At 41.0% G+C, this 15,040-nt stretch overlaps 1 protein-coding gene across 2 annotated transcripts in view; it reads right to left on the bottom strand.

Annotated features, from left to right (window-relative positions):
- lnx1 (ligand of numb-protein X 1) overlaps nt 1-15,040 on the bottom strand; it is a 35,447-nt gene that overhangs the window by 3,047 nt on the left and 17,360 nt on the right. Inside the window, exons 2-6 of one of the 2 annotated variants that reach the window (XM_085347567.1) lie at nt 7,357-7,610; nt 5,148-5,303; nt 3,225-3,433; nt 2,735-3,148; nt 1,832-1,966 (exon numbers count right to left, since the gene is read on the bottom strand). In XM_085347567.1, the coding sequence (XP_085203693.1) occupies nt 1,832-1,966; nt 2,735-3,148; nt 3,225-3,433; nt 5,148-5,303; nt 7,357-7,610 (1,168 nt within the window). The remainder of the gene's footprint in view (nt 1-1,831; nt 1,967-2,734; nt 3,149-3,224; nt 3,434-5,147; nt 5,304-7,356; nt 7,611-15,040) is intronic. The other variant, XM_085347568.1, reaches the window with a different exon arrangement.

Here is a 15,040-nt window from a genome sequence, read left to right as displayed (position 1 = left end):
AGGCATTGCATGGGATAAAGTGAATGAGGTTTTATTCATAGCAAGTGTGTGAGTCATATGAGGCAGAGTTGAATACTAATGAATAACACATGGACACACTGAGGTTGGTGGGATGTAGCTTGTCCTGCTTTGCTAATGTGCCACATTCACACGTTTTAGCTGCACTCACAACAAGAGATCACTTGACTGACCTTATGGCATGACACATTACCTGGCTTTCATATTAAAGCACTGTCAATTCTGTCTGTTTTTTCCCAGATTATTTGATGGCTTTTGATGAACAATAATGCTGTGTAATGAGCAGAGTTTGTTACCTCCCAGCACAGCGAGCTCACATAAGATATTTTGTCATCTCTGTTCTTTATGCTTAGCCAAGCAGCTAGCTATTTCGTGTGGTGATTAAAGAACAACCACCTGGAGTTCAAAAGAAGGATTTCTTCTGTGGCATGCCAGTTATTTTTACCAGGTTTGTTTTAGGCAAAATGCTGGATAGTTGTTAAATAGACTGGCTTATCAGTATGTACACAACTTAAAGAAGAATTTAGAAGCTGGTGCAATCAGTGTGACATGACCCACTGGTTAGTGGGCAATGTGCAATCTTGAAGCTTCTGGTTGAGCATTTTGCTCAATCCCATCTTGGTGTTTTTAAACCTGATGTGACAAGTAAAGCCTGAATAAGTAGCTTACAGACACTGCATACAGTGTTAACCTAAAGAACATCCTGATTTATCAACATTTTTTACACTACTGGAGTAATAAAACAAAAAGACTTGAAACTAGCACTTAAGATGTTAAACTTACCAGGAATGTATTTAGTGAGGTCATAGAACAAATGAGGTCATTTTCCTGTAAACTTCTATGCATTCGGATGAAAGTGAGGATATGGCCCCTGATGGCCGCATAATGAAGCAGAGTATTGTACTTCTCATGTCTTGGAATATGTCTTGGCCAAACCACACGAATCCCTACTATTATAAATTAAATCACTCAGGTATAACATATAAGCTGACACTGGGAAAAATATTACGATTCAGTTAATATTGTGCTGTCCTAACTGGACTATTACTGGTTTGTCAACACTGCCCTAGACCACTGAACAATGTCCCCAAAACTAAAGATTCATGAAGCAGCATTATCTCGCTAGATGTCACCTTTGGTTTGACAATGAATAATTTCTTATCAGTCACTTCTCAAGCAGCCGCATTAAAGATATAATCAAAGATATATAAAAATATATGCATTTACATGTTTTGATCCCGGTGACATTGAAAGAGGAGGAACTCTCCACAAGATACTGTACTGTATATGCAAAATATCCCCAAAGTAGAGATCTGTAAGGAAGTTTGTGATTATAGTGATTAAATATTGTGGCAAAGACAAAAAGTATCGCAAACTTGCATTTTTTTTGTGCCAATTACATTCAAATTTGAAATCAGACAAATTCTACTTATAGCAGGAAGCCAAAACAATTGCCTCTTAAAAATCAAAGGGAATTGATCAACCTGAAATTATACCATGAATTTTCACCTTGGCTCTGTCGTAGAGCAAGATAAATTGCTATGTTCAAAAAAACAGTAAAGGTTGGGATGTCTTCTTTGTGGTGAAAAAAATAGGAGATCGATGGGGGTGCAACACAAAACAGCTTTCCTGCTGTACTGCTTGAATGACATACTCAGCTTTGACTGGAGAATAATACCTCCATGGATCATTTGCACCTGAAAGCGAATATTTATCACGGGAAGGGGAGTCGGGGGAACAAAGCTCCTCTGTGTATCAGTACCGTCCTTGTCTCTTGTGTGTGTATATATATGTGTCTGTATGAGCTTCTCACCAGCAGTGTTTGCTCTAGATCCACAGGGGAATATGGTGGGGGACCATCCATGCCCCACGGATCTTCTTGTATGAGGTCTGGAGTGGGCAGGCAGATCTGACGAGACACTATGAAATGGACGCGCTCTTCACTTGCCTAAAAAACAACCACAGAAAAATTTGACATGTGTTGCAGTTAAATGGGGAAATTAATTTTATTCTGAGTGAAATTTTCTGGATAGCTAATCTTCACTGCCACTTTGTCGTAACTCTTAGAACTATACTCCAGGCTGACCTACACGCATTCACACATATGCAAGCATACAGCCACACAGACTGGCTGGATACATCCCTCTCCCCATGCTCTCATTCCTTGGAGAGTTCCACGGGTCTTTCTAGCAAAGAGCTGAGTCCTGAATTAGCCAGTCCAGCTCATTATTGCCTTAATTGAACTAATTTAATTTCTATCCTGGCAGTTCTTAATCTCCGACAGAAAGTGCCTACTCTGAGAGGCCATCTTGGCTCCACAGAGACCCAGTAGAGCCAGTCAAACAACCCAGACAGGAACTTGGAGCCCAGAGACCCTGCACAGTCAGCCGCAGACACACTGCAATTAACCACTATTAACCAAAAACACACCATCGTTGACTGGCATCAACCAGGATACAGAGGCAGCCACATGGCCCAGTCCATCAGGGAGTAACCACAATTAAATACTATTAACTGCACTGAATGCAGACACAACAGCACAGCACAACACAATTAGCCTGAATCACCACAATTATCTTTAATACCTCAGGGACTCACATTAAGATCACAACACAGTTGTTTATGGTCTGTAACAACATGAAGGTGAATTTGTCACAACTGTGAACTTTCTATGTAATGCTAATGCATGCAGTCTTTCCTTGACTTGCTAACAGACCTGAATGAGTAGAGCAGCGTGCTCTGGTGCGCCATAACGTAGATCGTGCCCGTTGATGGCAAGCACGCGGTCACCAATGCACAGTTGCCCATCACGTGCAGCTAGTCCACCCTCCAGCAGGTGAAAGATATACACTCCATGCTCCTCTGGCCGCCTCACGAGCTTAATGCCCAGCTGTTCCTCTGGAGCACTTTTGTTCAGGACCACATGGATGCTATCATCTCTCAAGGGATGATGGGGTAGGCCGTGTGATGGGTGGCCCCCAGTGATGTGGCCATGTGGGTGGCCATGCGAATGCGAACGGTAGCGATGCCGCTGTTCTCTGAGCACGGTTAGCCGGAGGAGTTGGCACGGCTGTTTGAGGGTGGTCACAGCAAAGCAGTGGGGCACGTTGCTAATGTCAATGCCGTTTACCTGAAGGACAAGCGGAAATGTAATTTCACGGAGGACTTTTTTATCACTTCCAGCTGCTTTGTTAAACTCACTATACCTTGAGGATCATGTCCCCGGGAAGCAAGCGTCCATCCCGAGCAATGACACCTTCTCTGTAGATATCCTGGATTAGAATGCGAACTAAAGGGGTTTCATTGCCACCGACGATGCTAATGGCCAGTGGCTCTGAGGGATCCACCCGCGTGATCTTAATACTGGTAACTTCACCATCAGGGATCAGGTGATGGAGCTGAGGAAGAGCCACCACTGGGGAAGAAGGAAAAGGCTGTGTTAAGTTCTATTGTACAAAGATCAACAGCCAAAAAGACCCAGCCAAATAAAACAAGAGAGGAAATGGGAGAAAAGGAGAGCGCTGAGAAGGAAAAGACAAACACATCTAGGGAGATGGAGGTATACCGTAGTGTAGAGGTTCAGCAGTGGAGCCAGCTGTCTCTACTCCCTAAGGTTACTAAAACAAACTTGTAGAAGTCAAGAGGGAAAATTTGCTTGGCTGATTATCCTCTGTGATGTTTGTATCATTAGTCACATACATCTGTAGCAAGTATGCTTGGGAAAACCCTCAATTTCACATTTCCACAAAGTTATTACTAGGGTGGGGATGTAAGAAAAGTTGTAATACACACTAAATTTGTACACAGTCCAACTACTTTGATTCACAACAGATTTGTTCCCCTTGTTTTCACCTCAGTACTTGATCATCTGCAAAAAATAAAGGATTCGAGTATAATGCAGACCTCATTATGAGCCTCAGCATTTTTAATGAAAGAGTATGTCTCTTCTAGTTTTATGTCATTCTTTTGTGCAATCCTCCCACATACCCACTGTTGAATTTGTTGAATTTTACTAAATGGCAGAATGATTCATTCTGAACAGGACCATGTGGAAATGGGTGGGGGACATTATCTTGGCTGACAGCCTTGGCCAAAGTCTTTAAGAAGTTGAGTTTTTCATTTCATTTCTTATTCCTAAATGCACTGTTTCCCCTCGTATCTCTGTCTCTGTAGCCTCAGACACTTGTTCCACACTTCGCTGCACTTTTTCCAATACAAAGTCAATATTTTGTCTTTTTTGCAGCAGATTGCTTCAAGGGTGGAGAGCACATTAAGAGAGACTCACAGCCGTTATGTAATCCTCCTTTCTCTCCATCATTCACCTTTCAACCTCTGTCTTGCTTCATCTTGTCACATACTTTTTTTACCCACCCCAATGGGACTGTATGATGTGTTTGCTTATTTATTTGTTTTCATTTTATTTTACTCTGCATCCACTCTTCCTTACATTTCTCCAGGATGGAACTACGTCTACTTCACTTTTGCATCCTTCCCGTCTATCTTTGTCTCTCAGTGGCAGGCAATGAATATTTAATCTTTTCTCTCAGCCCCGTCAGTGATGGCCTCTGAGAATAATCTACTCCCAGATCATTCGTCATCCTTCATTCTTACGCAATCCCACGTTCCTTCGTCCAATCACACTGCAATTCTGCTTTAACGTTATACTCTATGGTTGGCTATATTTCCACCACAAGTGCCAGTCTGTAGAGATTACATTAAATATCACTACGGCACATTTTTTTTTACTGCATACATACATCTTATGGTTCTACCACGTCTAGAACACTGCTTTCCCAGGTGAATATATCATCAAGTTGGTAAGGAATGACAGGATATGGTAGAGTTGAATAGAAGGATGAGATAAAAAAGAAGAACAGGTAGTGGAGACAGAAGTAGGAACATCATCTGCTTTATCTTCAGCGACCTCTGGCCATCCCATCCCTCAGGCTACCATTCTCCCATGATCTGTCTGCACAAGCTTATGCAATCTACAGCTGAATTATTAAAGAAACATATACTACTGTTACACTGTGGGACCCAGCTGTGTCACCCTCCATATAAAGCTGAGGAAACAAGTATACACATTCAGGGAAACACAGAAACACAGATATAAAGGTTTTAATCCATACCTTCCTGTGGCACACTGGAATTTCTGGCATTGTCTCTTTCCTCAGATGTCTCATTGCTAACAGCGTTGCCACTCTTAGTCCTCCTCAAAACGCTGAAGGCCCTGTTCAACCTTCTGAAGGAGCGACTCCTCACTGAAGAGCGATCAAAATTTCTGACTGCAGGGGTGAAAGAGAGGCACTTTAAAGATGACCTCACCCTCAACATGCCCAGACATGTCTGAATCTCACTCACAGCCAATGGAAAGCTTTCTCAGAGCTGCACCAAAGACATTAAGCAATCTGTGATCCTGTTGCAATTACCTGTATAATGCAGGAAGACCTGTTTGAATAATACCCATAACCCTTAAATCTCTAAAGGATCTAAACAGTGCAAAGTGATATTACTAAAGAAGAGTGTCCAGTTTTGTTAGGGTTTTGGATTAGCTTCCCTTTTTTTGTGAAATGAACATAAGAATTACATTGTTCAAAGCACTGTGTATTGATCAGCACAGTGCTTTTCTGTGTTGTATCACTAGTTGTGTTTTTGACTCTTTCTAAAGTGAGCTTAACACTCCACCTTGCATACAAATGGTGGGTTAGCTTTGGAAGCCTCAATCCCTAACTCTGATTCAACACTGGATTAGGGGGACTGTGCTTGATATTTAAGGAACTTTTTGAAGCTTCCACACGCACTTCAAACTTGCAGCATGGAGGTTAGCATTCAGAAACTGAAATTTATTTTTGTAGTACAAACAATTAATGGAATTTCTTATATGAACCAAGTGGAATGTCATGGTTGTCCTGTAAAAGAGACCGTCTCTTCCTTCTACATTTCAGTGTGTCCATTTGGTATTTTTATTTCCGCTGTGGTCAGAGTGCATGCCTTATCAATGAGTTTCGAGAGACCACAAACTGCCTCTCAGGCTGAACAATGCTTTTTTTTCTTTTTTTTGCACTGTTAAAATAGAGAGCTCAAAAAGAAAAAACGCATTCCAGCTGCAAATTTCACCATATTCAGGTAATGTGTGAGTCGAGGCTTTAAGAAAATACTACTACTCCCCCAAAGAAACAATGATATTAGCAAATAAAATACTGATACTCAAGTCAAGGTACCTCTTGTTATGAATCCAAGTGTAGCATATTAGAAACTGGAAGCAATACATTAATTAATCGTGCTTATATTTGTTTACAAGTAAAATTTTGGGGAAAACACTGGGGCCCCATTAATCTTTTTACTTTTTCTTATATAACAGAAAACTTTTCTTTTCCCTCTTTGGGCTATGTTTTTGTTTTTTTTTGGCAAGTTTTAAAAAGTTCAAATCTTTTGAAATGCGTTCAGCTGATAGTCCTTTAATTAATAAACCAAATCCGTGCACAGTAAAGTTACATGGTTGCGTAACAACAGTAGTGGACTCTAGCGACTGGTACCAAAAGAGACCCTCCCAGAGAGGCTCTTGTCTGTACTTGTATTTTGCTCTTTAGGCTACAGGAGCTTCCATTGAAGACAGAAGCCCCAGCCCGGCTGCTCGGAGCACGGGACAGCAAGCTTCTGCAGTGCCCCTCCCTCCCTCTGCAGGCCCATGGAGATGTGAAGGCTCCTGACAGCCACATTATTCTTTAAAAGCGCGAGCCGCTTCTGGAGCTGACAGCTTGTTCAGCAGTAGTGGTGCTCGTGGTGGTGGCGGAGGGTGCTCAGTTGACCAGACCTAAAGTGCTGGTGCAGCGTCATTTGGTTTCCCCACTGCCTATGCGCTTACTTTAGCAGAGCAATGGACGGGCAGATAGGAACACTCGTGACTGCTTCCTGGTTTCACAGGTGGGAGAAATGAGGGAAGAGCTGCGATCACGTCATTGGGCATTAACACACACTTGCACAGGCTATATTTAACCTACCTCTCCTTCCATTTCTCCTTGACTGCATAATGTGCCTGCATCTCGGTGACTTTGTCTCTATGTGTTTCTCTGCTTTTTTCCACAGAGAGATTTTATAGATTGGTGAAACTGGTGTTATGTGTCATGTCATTTGCGGGTGTAAATATATGTATGAATACAGATCTTTGGTGCTTGGTTTTGACTGCAGACCGTGTAACTGTGACTGGAGATCTCTGTACTCTGTTGGTTTTCAGTCTGTCACTATGGCAAACAGACACCTTTTTAGCTCTTTCTCTTGCCAGATAACGTCATATGGCATTGAACATGAGCACACACAAACATCTATTCGCCCACTCACACTCACTCTTCTTTGTGCTACTCCGAGCAGCCAGGCTAGTCGTGCTGCCTGACTGACTATTATCCTCCATGCTGGGGTCAAAGGCAGGGTTGACCAGACCAGGTTCATCTGACAGGAGGGCCACAGCAGCAGAAGTGGGGCCATCATTGGGCAGGGTGGCAATGGTGAGTTCTGAGGTGCTGTCAGTGCATTCGCCCTCCTGCGAGCGTCGCTTTCTGTCTGCTGAGAGCCCATAGTGAGAGGCTCCTTTACACCTACACACACGAAAAACAAAATGTCAGTAGCAAACTCAAATTACAAAGTGGCTGCAATTATTACTAGACGTGTTCATAAATTGATGACATTGATGATGTTTTAAAACATGCTCCAACTCCCTAATAAACTGAATTCTGAAGCAGTCAGAGTGAAAGTCAACACATTTGCGTTAGCAGCCAATGAAAAGGTCAGACTCTCAAGACAAATGCAAGCAGATTTCAGCATGTCCTCCACCCTCAGGCTTTATTCATGCCGACCTATATCTTCTGCTCGGGGATGGCCTCACACAAAGGCTGCTTATCTGACCTTAACACTCAGACAGCACCTCTCTGAGATACCACACAGGCTGTACAATAAACCACAACAACATATGGTAAGGGAAGATACATTTTCTAGTGCTCGCATTTAGAATTCATCTGTCACGCCATCTGAGGTTGGTCTAAAAATTTCATACTTACTCTCACAAAAAGAAAAAAATATATAAAAAGAGTTTTTGTACCATCTTTGTGACAGTATGTGCAATCACATGTAGGTTGGGTTTTCTGCTTTGAGTGTGAGCGTCCCTGACAGATGATTGAATACAAATGCAAGAAAGAGAGCGGGTAACTGACACAACATGTGAATATAAAACAGAAGTCGTTTGATAGTTGTTTTTCTCAAAAACAAATCTAATTCCTAAGTTCCAGCTGTCAACAACACAGCCGCAACACATTTCCACAGTCTGTCATACATAGACACACATACAATTATACACACATAATGCTACAACCCATGAAAGGCTTTTCACACTGACAATATTAAATTGGGAATGTTTGTGTGCGAATTAAAGATATCCCTACAGAGCATGGTATTCTATTGCTGCAGAATTTTCTTCCATCTGAAAGTCATAAAGGCTTTGAGCTGATGCTTCATCAGACGCAGGAATAACTCTGGCTTGTCTCTCCGGCTGTCTCTGTGGAGCCATCAGCACAAACATTAACTGGGTTTTAATGAGCTGGATCAAACCCAGGCTTTGCTTCAACAGTAGCTCAGAAAAACAAGAGAAGCAGCACTCATTCTCCTGTGCTGTGGTCTGACAGGTAGGATATTAAACCAAAAAGGAGATGTAAATGAAAGCAAAGTACAATCGTGGGCATCATAGCAGTTACAAAAAGAAACTAGATTACTCACTGAGCCAGGTAAGCCATCAGCCCCTTAAGGGCACCACATCACTGGAAGTGGTATTTTGTCTCTATAATAAATATGTCTCAGTGGGGCATGCTGCTTTCTGTTCATATTTGGCAAGGAAAATAACTGACTCCTGAAGTAGATTCTACTTCCGAGCTGTAGTCAGGTACAACATTACACAAAGCTGAAATGCACATTGATCTTCTTCTGACCTCAGAAACGTGCTACTGTGTTACGTCGCATGTGTTTGCCTGTGTGTGGGCTGTGCCACGGTGTTATTCTTGTTCATTCAGTTAGTAAATTGAACGCTATCAAGCATGTCCATTCAGCAACATACCACTTAACTGAGTGAAGTGGCTGAATAGAGTAATATTGCAATCAAGAGGAGAGGAGAGGGCAGCTCTGCAGTCTTGAGGGGCAGAAGCTTTCCTCACGTCACTCACTGTCAATTAGAAAACTTAAATCTAAATTCAGCTTGTGCACACTGCTCTGAAAGCAGAAACTCCCCACCTGTGCACGAATATACATGGAAACAATACATATATGCACATGGTACAAAGTGAACCTTTCTCTTAAATGCAACACAGAAACTGAAAATTGCAAAACAACTTGTGAACATAAGTGACAATTTTAGATGTCCTATCATTGTCACCTGATTATATAAACAGATTAGTATTTCTAAGACTCCAGAGTCCAGAAGCTCTTGTGAGATATTATGTGTTGCAAATAACCATGGAAAACCTTCTGGCCTTTATATTTTTACTGGCACCATTGAAGGGCAAAGCCATGCAGCACTAATCAGAGTGAGGAGAGCATTAGTCATCCTCCTGTATGTTAGTATTGCTTTAAAGACGGCATTGCTGGATTGACAGTTGATCAGTGGCTAATTTATTATTCAGATGGTGCTGGTTGAAATATCCCTTACCATAAGAAAACATTGCTAGGATCAGTGGTGAACTGACCAGTGTAACCATTTACATACTGTACTGAAGTACAACTTTTATGTATTTGTACTTTATGTATTTCTATCCTATGATATTGGTAGTTTCTTATTCGATTCCACTGTATTCTGGAGGCAAATCTTGTACTTTAAACTCCGCTAGATGAATTTCATGGCCATAGTTATCATTAAATGCAAATTTAGATTAGAAATATAAAATATAATCACACTTGCAAATGATACAATATTATTATAGATTAAGCTACTCAGCAGTATATAAAGTAACTACGGTTATTTCCAGCTGAAGCATTAACCTTACATGAATTAATGAATGAGTGATCCAGGAATTTAATGAACCCTATATAACAGTGAAATTGGACATTTTGCATTACCAATAACTATGCTTTGATATTAATTAAATGGTATTTTGACTTTTCCTTTGAACTTTTTAATACTGTAGCATTACTGCTTTTTGTTTTGAGAGATCTCAGATATTCTTTTCAACAGTGTACAAAACAGCTTAATCAAAAATGTTTTTAGATTTTAACGCAGTACAACTTTTCCTGTAATGCTATTTGTATTAAGGCACTGGGCGCTGGACAACAGCCTGAAAATCGTGCTCGATATTTTCTAAGCCAATTTGCAACACTGGATTTATTCCTGATAGAATTTTCTGGCTTCCCATGGTTCCCTCTTAACTACTTCTTGGTCCCCTGTCTGCCATCACACAGAAAAAATAAATACATCCTGGAATCACTCAGCCTGCAAAAAAGACGGGGTTGTTTGGATGCAAGAATCAGTATCATGGCGTTAGATTCTCAGTTAACATCGATGCATCATGCATTAGTCATACAGAAAACTACTTAAAAGGATGAAAGAAGAAGACTTTTAGTTAGGCCTTAATTTTCGTAATATTATAGTAGGTATGTTAATGCAGCTCTGGCTATTTCTGTAAAACAATGTCCTTTTTTATTTCAAGTGTTTCTGACTTACATGTGTGACTGCTTTTCTCCACACACCCACACACTGATTTCACAGGTATTGTACTGTGTATAAGTAGTGGTCATGGCGAATATATGGAGTTCAATACTTAGACAACATTCTCCTGTTTTAGCATGAGTAGTGGAAAACGGAAAACCAAAGTCAGCCTGTGGAAACGTGCAAATACTATTGAATACGGGTTCATTCAGTTTTTACAGACCACCCAAAACTTGGAAAAAATGTCAGAAAAAAATTAACCAATGCCGTCTACACACCAGCTTTGAATGTGTGCGTTGCCAACAGATCACCTAAGATCTCGAAGGCTTCATTTCTTGCGCTGTGATGGGTCTCAGATAAAGACGTGACAGAAATATATCGAGACCCCTTACACTTTGAAACTTATAGGCGTCATAATACAAAGTCTGTGAGATAGCAGCATAGCGCTATTGTTTAGTTCAGGACCAGTTTATTAAAGGCTTTGTCTTCTGTTAATTAAAACCTCCTCTCTTTTCTTTAGGGAATAGGAGTTGCCTTAAAACCATAGCCGTATCTCTGCTGCTTAGAGTTTTAATGTCTGTCTTTTAATGCTAAGTCCAGAATCTGCACTACATGAGGTTGAAGGCAGGGAAGCATGATAGAAAGCCCTTGTCTCTCTCACCAGGGTGGTCCTGCAACCTTAGAGCCAAAGAAAATGAGCCAATTAAGTCTGTACACTGGAGAGGTGAAGTGCTTGCATATCCACAGAGAAATACACAAACAGCATACACTTCTCTTTATTTCCATTTTTTTTTTTTTTTTACATAATATCATGAAACATATCCTTTTATTTTAAAAATGGGACTTTGAGTGCTTATGCAAAGCTGTTTTTCAGCATCATGTTTCAGGAGATGATCACTCAGCTTAGAGGATGCTCATTAGCACTGCAGTATACTTGTCCTGGTCAGCCTCAGTTATCACATCATCTCTCTAAACCCCAGGATCTGTGACAAGATAAAGAGCGAAGACACCAAAATACCTTAGCGCTCAGCCCCTCCTGCTCCCTTTTACGCAACTACCCTCCCCTCCTTTTTCCCGAACTCTTTCCAGAGCAATAACAATTACCCATGATGCTTTCGGAGACACGCTGATCGTGCCCAAGCGCCCTGGCTGTTCATGTGATGTGAAATAAACACCAGCTCACAACTCATCAAAGCCCTTGAGATTCTCCAATCCTCTTTAGGGGTGAGTGGATTATCCTTTCTAACCCAAATACTCTCTCCGCTCCCTGACTGCCACGGACAGTCATGTTGGGCCACAGTCCGCATATAACGCAAATTACCTCTGATAAGGTGACAATTCCAGGTCAGACAGTCAGCTACAGCAACTGGGCTCAGCGCATACTTTCAAATGTAGGTAACAGATTATAATGATACATGCAGTTTGGAATCTAAAGCACTGTTTAAACACAAACTCACACTTTAAGTCTGTGGTGACACAGCCTCTGTTGACCTGCCTGTGATCTACAGTTTGACTGGCGTTGCATGACTAATGTGCCTTTCTTCTAATTCTTTTATTAATGTTAAGTGCAGCGGCAGGTAGTTGTTCTTGATGAGTGCTGGCTCCTATTGCCAACTTTCAGATGGGTTTGAAAATATAACGAAGACATATAACGTGTGAGAACCCAGGAGAAATAAGCAGACGCTACACTGTGAGCCCGGAAGTAGACTGCACATGTGTGCGTATGTATATGTGTGTACAGAAGGTTTTACTGTGATATGTAAACAGTATATATACAGTTTCATAGTCATTTTATGGCTTAAAATGCTCCTGTCTGCCACACTGTAAACACAAAAATAACCAAATGATTGCACAAAAAGGCAAAAGCAATATTTGTTTTTGCTGTTTTGCGCCATTGGTATGTAAGGTATGTGCTCAAGAATGTTTGGCCACCCTCCTTATTGCGCTGGTCAAGTGGATCTATTAGGCTCTTTTCCCACTCCATAATTTTAGTCTTGGACTTCACTGACACTTCACTGTCTGAAACAAGCCATATTAGCTCCTTTCTCCCTCAATTCTAATTGGCTGCTTCTGGTAAAGAGGAGGTTTGAGGCTGAAGAGGTAGGTGGGGCTTCTGTATTTGAAAACAGAATTGTGGATGTGGATGGGATGATGTTAGTTTTATCTGCTCTCTTTGACATTATGCAGGTATATATATATATATATATATATATATATATATATATATATATATATATATATTAAAAACAGAGCATTTAGGGCAGTCCAAAACCTGAGCTTTAAACCCTGGCCATGTTCAGTAAGAACATTCATCACTGTAACAGTATGTATGTGCCAAAAAATAAGGATTCAAAATTATAATCAGAAAATCAATCATGGAAATCCAGCAATTATGCATAGACTCTGGGCTTGGTGTACATCCAATCTAGCTGATAGAGGGAGTGAAAGCTGTCTATCTCTAACAGCTCTTGGCTGAGTCCCAAGCATAACTTGTTTTAGAACAGTCTGAGCTGAAATAAAAACACAAGGCTCTGGGGAAGCACCTGTGGTCACAACACACATAGACACACAAAAAACGGCTGCACAAGAATGCTAGCGCAGTATCAGTAGGAGTGGCCGCCAGTAATTGAATTTGTGTTGATAAAACCTTGATGCAGAGTTGCTTCCTTGATTAGTGTAGTGAATCAATCACACATAAGGTGTGCATGCCAGATACATAAAGTTTGATTTGGGGGGAATGGACAGAGTGATGCATAGATGCATAGATCAAGTGAAGAGAGAGTGACATAAAGACAGAGTAATCCAGTTAATGATGAACTAGAAGAGTATTAATCAGAGGATGTGCTGGTGTGTTGATTGGATCCGCCTGCTGTGAGGGGTAATCCCATCTGCCGCATGAGGAGGGGATGAGGCCAAACCTAGAAGGGGCCACGTCTCCCGTGTGAGGACAGTTGGGATAAGCTTGTTTCTAAAGACGGATCTGCTAAATTGAAGTAGGAGGTGAGCTTCTGTTGGGCATGACTTCTTACCGCATTTAAAGATAAGTGGGTGTTGAAAACAAAAGGGAACGCATACAGTAACCGATAAATCCTGTCTTTCTGTTTGAACTGTCTATTGTGCTCCTGTGCAGTGAGCAGTGGCTCCGCAGGTTTGGCAAGCTTAATGCATCTGAGCGTTCACAAGCGCAGATGAGAAGCCAGCACAGTGTCAGTCGAGTCAGCCTGTTACAACAGCCCGAACTCTGAGTCATGGTTTTTGACCAAATCAATATGTGTGATTATCAGTCGAGCCACGACCCCATGATCAGGCTTGAAGAACATTTATGCAGCATTTACTGTGTCAGTGTCTGGTTTCAACCAGGAGAGCAATCACATACTCTTTTTGTCAACACAGAAGAAGAGTTAAAGTAGTACTAAAACTGATTTATTCTCTGCTGTGTGTGGCTGAGCTGGATCTCAGCTTACTAACAGTGTTGGTCAAGTTACTTGAAAAAAGTAATCAGTAACTAATTACTGATTACTCCCCCCAAAAAGTAATCCCGTTACTTTACTGATTACTTATTTTCAAAAGTAATTAATTACTTAGTTACTTAGTTACTTTTTAAAAACACGATTTACAACCTGAAGAGGTGATAAAGTGATAGATCTTTCAGCCCAATTCTACTTTTTCTACATAATCCATCATACAAAATGTAATCAAATGGAAAAGTCTCTTTTTTTAACTTGTTTTATCAGTTTTAATCTTTTAACTTTATGCATCAAGCAAAACATTTAATTATATGCAACATTCTCTGACTTGAATAAATTAGTTTAACATTTAAACCTATTTTCTACACATTCCAGCACATAAAATAAAATATTTTTTGTGTTTTCACTCACTCTTTCAAACAGATGCAAGTAAAACACAGCAGAAAATAAATAAAGTCAAAGACTCAGCGGTCCTTTTGCTCTATTTTCACCTGTAAAGCAGGAGCAGGGTAGGCGGAGGGTTACCCTGGTGTAGGTGTGCTGCGGTCAGTTGAAGAATCCGCGCGAGTGTCTCTGTGAGTTTCCCATCACGTCGTAGCTACTCGGTGCTTGCTCGGAAGTTTAGGGGTTTTTTTCGCTGTAAAAAGAAGTTTTCTTCCCACGCACGATGGACGCTAATGTTTTTGTCACTTTTTATGGAATCAAACTCAAAGTAAGGTCAGTACTTCCACGCTTTAAACGCTGCACGCTCATACTCTCTCCCGCACTCGATATATTATCCATTGTTGATCTGCACACAGCTGCTGTCACCAACGTCGCACTTGCTTACGTCACTGTCATGAGACATTCTCGCAAAAAAAATCACGGTTTTAGTAAC

The sequence above is a fragment of the Diplotaxodon limnothrissa genome, linkage group LG23, assembly GCF_057381915.1.
Source record: "Diplotaxodon limnothrissa isolate DT_005_m linkage group LG23, D_limnothrissa_male_GT1.1, whole genome shotgun sequence".
Lineage (NCBI taxonomy): Eukaryota > Metazoa > Chordata > Actinopteri > Cichliformes > Cichlidae > Diplotaxodon > Diplotaxodon limnothrissa.
Note: the sequence above shows the minus strand (reverse complement) of the source record. Positions and strands in the feature narration are given on the sequence as shown.